General features: G+C 37.1%; 1 protein-coding gene across 3 annotated transcripts in view; it reads left to right on the top strand.

The window, feature by feature from the left end:
- Tmem131 (transmembrane protein 131) overlaps positions 1-5,596 on the top strand; it is a 187,070-nt gene that overhangs the window by 144,136 nt on the left and 37,338 nt on the right. For 2 of the 3 annotated variants that reach the window (XM_004633173.2, XM_023717377.1), the window contains exons 20-25: positions 880-1,032; positions 1,133-1,208; positions 1,381-1,498; positions 3,805-3,943; positions 4,055-4,164; positions 4,570-4,636. In XM_004633173.2, coding sequence (XP_004633230.1) covers positions 880-1,032; positions 1,133-1,208; positions 1,381-1,498; positions 3,805-3,943; positions 4,055-4,164; positions 4,570-4,636 — 663 coding nt within the window. The remainder of the gene's footprint in view (positions 1-879; positions 1,033-1,132; positions 1,209-1,380; positions 1,499-3,804; positions 3,944-4,054; positions 4,165-4,569; positions 4,637-5,596) is intronic. The other variant, XM_023717378.1, reaches the window with a different exon arrangement.

The following is a 5,596-nucleotide window of genomic DNA, read 5'->3' as shown; positions in this document are numbered from 1 at the left end:
GAGAGAGAGAGAGAGAGAGACAGACAGACAGACAGACAGACAGACAGACAGACTGACTGACTAGGGACTGAACCCGGAGCCTTCCCATTGAACCACATTCCAGCCTTTGGGAGTTTTTTATTGTTGTTGTTGTTGTTGTTGTTTGGTTTTTTATTTTTATTTTGAGATAGGCTCTCACTAAATTGTTGAGTTGCCCAGGCTGGGCTCAAACTTGTGATCCTCCTGCCTTAGCTTCCCACCTAAAGTCATTCATAAGTTGTTAAATAGCGTCCCACTTTAGGGATGCTTAAAGATTTCCTGACTCTTCAACACTAGCTGTTTCAGGTTTGATCCTAGAACACTATCAGATCCTCTGTCTTGAAGCAGTGCTTATTGTGTAATATTTTCTTACAGATTGATCTCCGTAAGGCTCTGAGATCCTCTTGGAAAGGGATCTTTTATCTCCAATTACAACAGCTCAGTAGGTAGTTCATGAATAAAGGAGTGAAGAGATGGCGAGGGAACATTTTGTAGGCAAGAGACATTCCAGATGAATCATTTGAATGATGCTTGAGTGTCCTAATGAGGTCATAAAAATTGAGACAACCTATGCAGAGGTGGATAGATAGAGAAATCAAAGCTGTGACTTAGAATTTGAGCCTAGAAAGCAAGGAAAAAATTGCACAAATCTCTCCCCCAGTTTTTTTTATATGCTATAACAACAGAAAAAGTTTGGATGTTTTGTTTTGAGGGGGGTTTTTTGGTAGCTTTTGATTAAAATTTAGAGATTATCAACTAAGTAGATCCTAAGGGTCTTTGTTTTGGCTCTGGTTTCCTAGAAATACTATCTTAAGAAAATTTGACCATGTACAAATGCGTTTTTGTTTGTTTTCTCTTCAGGGAAAAATAGTTCATCAAAGTTTAAATATTATGAATTCCTTCTCACAGAAGGTAAAGATACAGCAAATACGATCTTTGTCAGAAGATGTACGATTTTATTACAAACGTTTACGGGGCAATAGGGAAGACTTGGAGCCAGGAAAGAAGTCCAAGGTTTGAAAATGTTATACTTGTGAATTCCCATCCATTAATACTTTGTTATTATGACCTTATATGGATTTTGGATTCATGGTTCTCCTGTGCCTCTTTATAGATTGCAAACATTTATTTTGATCCTGGGCTGCAGTGTGGAGATCATTGCTATATTGGCTTGCCTTTTCTGTCCAAATGTAAGTTATTTTGCTATTCTCTGTCCTTCTTTTCTCCCACCAAAATGCTGTTTTAATACAGGGCTGCCACTGTTAAAGTCCCTGTTTCCTTGGTGCCATAGAAATCATGTGAAGGGAAATTGACAGTGAGGTTTAGACTGGGGTTGTCCTAACTTGTGTTTCCTTGTTTCAGCTGAACCCAAGGTGCAGCCCGGGGTGGCCATGCAGGAAGATGTGTGGGATGCAGACTGGGACTCGCATCAGAGCCTCTTCAGAGCTTGGACAGCAATAAAGGAAAATTCAGGTCACAGGTGAGTGGTTTGGGTTTAAGTGTTTTAGTGATCTTTACAAGTTTGAAGCATCTCACCTCATCAATTACTTGCTTTATGTCACTATATTTTTATATTAGGTTACTTTGCTTTACAGCTAAGAAAATAAGCCTAATCGTCAGAAAGTTATTAGTAAGGCATCTTAAATTGCACTAGTAATTATATGTTGCTCAGTAATACACACCCTACTATTTTTATTTTTTCTCCAGTGCATGAGACATTTCCTTAAAATCAAAGAAGCTATTTGAAATTATCATTCTGTTAGATGAGTACAGGGTTCATCTTAGACATACTCATTTCCATAAGAAAGTTAGTTTTTATTTTCACTGACCTCTGTGAAAGACAAGGAAAATGCTTACTCTTCTAGGCTTATTCCCAGAGCAGGAGATGAGTGTGTATTTACGTCTTCTGAGAAGAACTCCATCTATTTCCAAGTTCTGGATAGTTGGGGGCCTGGCCCTAGCTCAGTCCTTTAAGTGGCTGCTTCCACAAAGCTGTCAGCCTCAGGTTCCTGGAGTTCGAACCTCACAACTCTCCCGCTGGCCAAAAGTGCCCTGAAGGCTTTTGAGGAAGGAAAAAAAAAAAAAAAAAAACCCTTATTCCAAGTTCTGGATAGTTGGGCGCCACACATGGCCCAATTCAGATGAGTCTCCATTATGTCTCTGGCAAGTTAAAAAATAAGCTAATGACAAGTCAGTACTGCACTTGGATGCAAAAAGAAAGACATATTTAGTTGATAGTATAAAAACCTGGCCTTTTCATATTCTTCAGAAAAGAATTTTTCTAAAATTATAATATGACAAATAAAGTACCTTCTTAATTGGCAAGTTTGAAATATACAAATCAGAATCAAAATATTCAAGCTTTGTGCTGGGCACAGTGGCACATGCCTATAATCCCAGCACATAGGAAGCTGAGTCAGAAGACTTGCCACAAGTTTGAGGCCAGTCTGAACTGTACAGTATGACCCTGTCTCAAAAAAAAAAAAAAGCCAACTTCATGAGTATAAAATTCTCAAACGATTAAAGATTAAACCTTAGAGTTATTTGAATACTTTGTGTTGTAAAATCATCTTAAGGCAGAAAAAAATTTTTACTTTAAAATATTAAAATGAGTACAAAAAGACTTCTAATAGGTATAGAAAGAGAACACTAATTGAAACTATACTTTGTGTCCTGTGTCTCCCCAATGGACATGTGCACTACAAGCCATCTCCAAGTTTAATGTCCAGTTAGGAGTGAATTACTTTTTAGGGCTGCTGTAGGCTCAGCAGCACCCTACCAGCAAAATTCCTGCCTTCAACTGAGCAGCACCCCAAAGCACACCAACCTGCCCTGCACCACCATGCCTGGTTGCAACTCCTTGCTCCTGCCTTTATGTCACCTTGTCAGTATGTATGTCACAAAAATACTGCTACTAGCTTCATAAAAATTACACTATTATCAATGTCTAAGTTTCATAATTCAGTCATGTTCCACTTAAAATAGGCTTCATTGTTTGGTTTCAGAGAACTTAGCCCCATTTATAAATGTATTAAGAGTTTAAAACAGCTGGATTGTAAGTGCTCATAAGAAAGATTAAAATGAGGTCATGAATGGTTACTGAAATATATATATCATATATATATATATATATATATATATCATATATATATATATCATATATATATATATAAAACCGTCTAATGTTCAGATGTCTTTAACTAACTCTTCATTGCATATGAGGAGTTTGGTTTGGTTTGGTTTGGTTTGGTTTGGTTTGGTTTGGTTTGGTTTGGTTTTGTATGGGAGTGGGGAATAAAAGCCATATGCCAAGCAGTTTCCTGCCTCCTCATTAGTTCTACTCCAAAATCCTGCTGTTGGGGTCTAGATCTTTCCCCTAGACATATACAATTCTTCAGGGCCCCCCGTAGTATCATATGTTATCTGTATATATACACTTTTTCTAATTAATACAGTCCAAATTTTTCTAACTGAACTTTATCCTTTAAGAGGCTTAACTTGTACAGGATTGCACTGAGGCTATTTGGGCTGTTCTTGAGGTCTGTCAACCTTTACATAGGACAAAAAACAATACAGACTACAGACAGCAAATGATAGACGTTTGTCGACCCTTTGGGCCCAAATAAAGACATCATCATGTAGCATTAAAAGCTTAGGAAAATATGACTGTGAACAAACCTGTGTAGTTTTCAAGACCAGAATCAACTTTCTCAAGTACACACATCTAGTAAAATTTCTTTTCAAATATCTCATTTTGATACAGTGACTTATAAATTGTTTTTCCAGGTTGAGTGCTGTATTTGAAGTAAATACAGACCTGCAGAAAAATATAGTATCAAAAATCACTGCCGAGCTCTCTTGGCCTTCAGTTCTTAGTTCACCTCGACACTTGAAATTTCCACTCACTAGTACAAACTGCTCCTCAGTAAGTATTCAAAGTAACATCAGATTATAAAAATATGTAATAAGATTACAAAGTAGTTTATTCTTACTTTTAACTATAGAAGTCTTTTAACATTTCATTGCTTTGTTTAAGGAAGAAGAGATTACCCTAGAAAATCCTGCAGATGTTCCTATCTATGTGCAGTTTGTTCCCCTGGCTTTATATTCCAATCCTTCAGTATTTGTGGATAAGTTAGTCTCAAGGTAAGCACTGCTTTATTTTTATAGCCAGAATGTTTCATACAATATTATGTAGAAATTATTGTTTTATACATTTAAAATATTATTGCAGCTCATACAGTAATAGATTTAACCCAGTGAGATTCTAAATCTGTAAAGTTGAGAGCAGATTCTAGGGAGAGGGGTCCATACTGCATTCATCATTTAGAAAAGCTTTCAATATGAGGCAGTATGAGACTCCCTTCTAACAAATCTATAAAGAGAAAACAGGTGGAATTTTTCATATATTTTTTAAGTAAATAGCCTTTAATTTTGGAGACTATTAATATTGATCCTAAAACTTGCCAAAAGATAATTTGCACACATATCTCTAATTTATTTGATTAAGATGCTACTTCAGAAGATATTTGTGTGAATTTTTTATTTTAGGTTTAACTTGAGTAAAGTGGCAAAGATAGATTTGAGAACACTAGAATTCCAAGTCTACAGAAACAGTGTAAGTATTCAACCTTAATACTGTTTAATAATGTGATGAGTGCACATATGAAAGATACTGCCCTTAAATTTGGCTGAAGACAAGCTACTAGGGAAGTTAGAAAAGTCAGAGAAACTGGGCAAAGAAACTGAGAAAAGCTGTTGGGCACACTAAGCAGAAGGTTCCTCTTTGTAAGCATTAGTTAGCTCACAAAGCTGTCAGAAATTCTGAGACTATATAAATGAAGTATAAACCAATACATAATTTATCTTAGCAAGTGTCAAAATATAGAACTTGATCATGTACATCTCTTTTTGAATGCTGATAAAATTATAAACCCCATGACCTGTAAGCCCCTGTGACTGGCTGTATCCATGCTTGGCACAGAAGTATGCAAGCTTTTTACTCAGTACATATTCCTGGGTTCATAAATGTACATGCTGGCTGATTTGGTGTAGAAACCAAGCTGTTCTCTGTCATTCAGGCTGAGCAACCACTAAGTGCTCAAACAAGGCTTTGATGTGGAGGGAAGCGTCAGTGCACATGATCTTACCACATGATCACTACTAATTAGGGAGTGTCTGATAACCTCATCGAACCAGTTACCTTACAGTTCTTGAAATACTGTGTTCTTCCCATGGCTGGAATACCAGACTGCAGTTTAGACAGTTGTGTGTTCAGTCTCATGCCTTTCTCTTGGAATCTCTGTGCTTTGCTTTTCCCATTTATAAAATAGCAGTGTAGGGGCCAACCAGATAGTTCAGTAGACTAAAGTGCCTGCTTAGGCAAGCAGAGACAGAGGTTCAATCCCAGGTGTGGTGTGCTGTGCTGGCTACACCCCTGGAGAGCGCTGAAACAGGCGTGGTATATTCCTGTAATCGCAGCACTTGGGAGGCTGAAAACAGAAGGATCACTAAAAGTCCGATCTGTGTAGTAAGACCCTGTAGACCCTGTACTAAATACATTTTTTTTTTTTTTTTT

Source organism: Octodon degus, unplaced genomic scaffold (assembly GCF_000260255.1).
Source record: "Octodon degus isolate 3935 unplaced genomic scaffold, OctDeg1.0 scaffold00052, whole genome shotgun sequence".
NCBI classification, from domain to species: Eukaryota; Metazoa; Chordata; class Mammalia; order Rodentia; family Octodontidae; genus Octodon; species Octodon degus.
The sequence above is the reverse complement of the archived record's forward strand: the minus strand, read 5'-3'. Positions and strand labels throughout refer to the sequence as shown.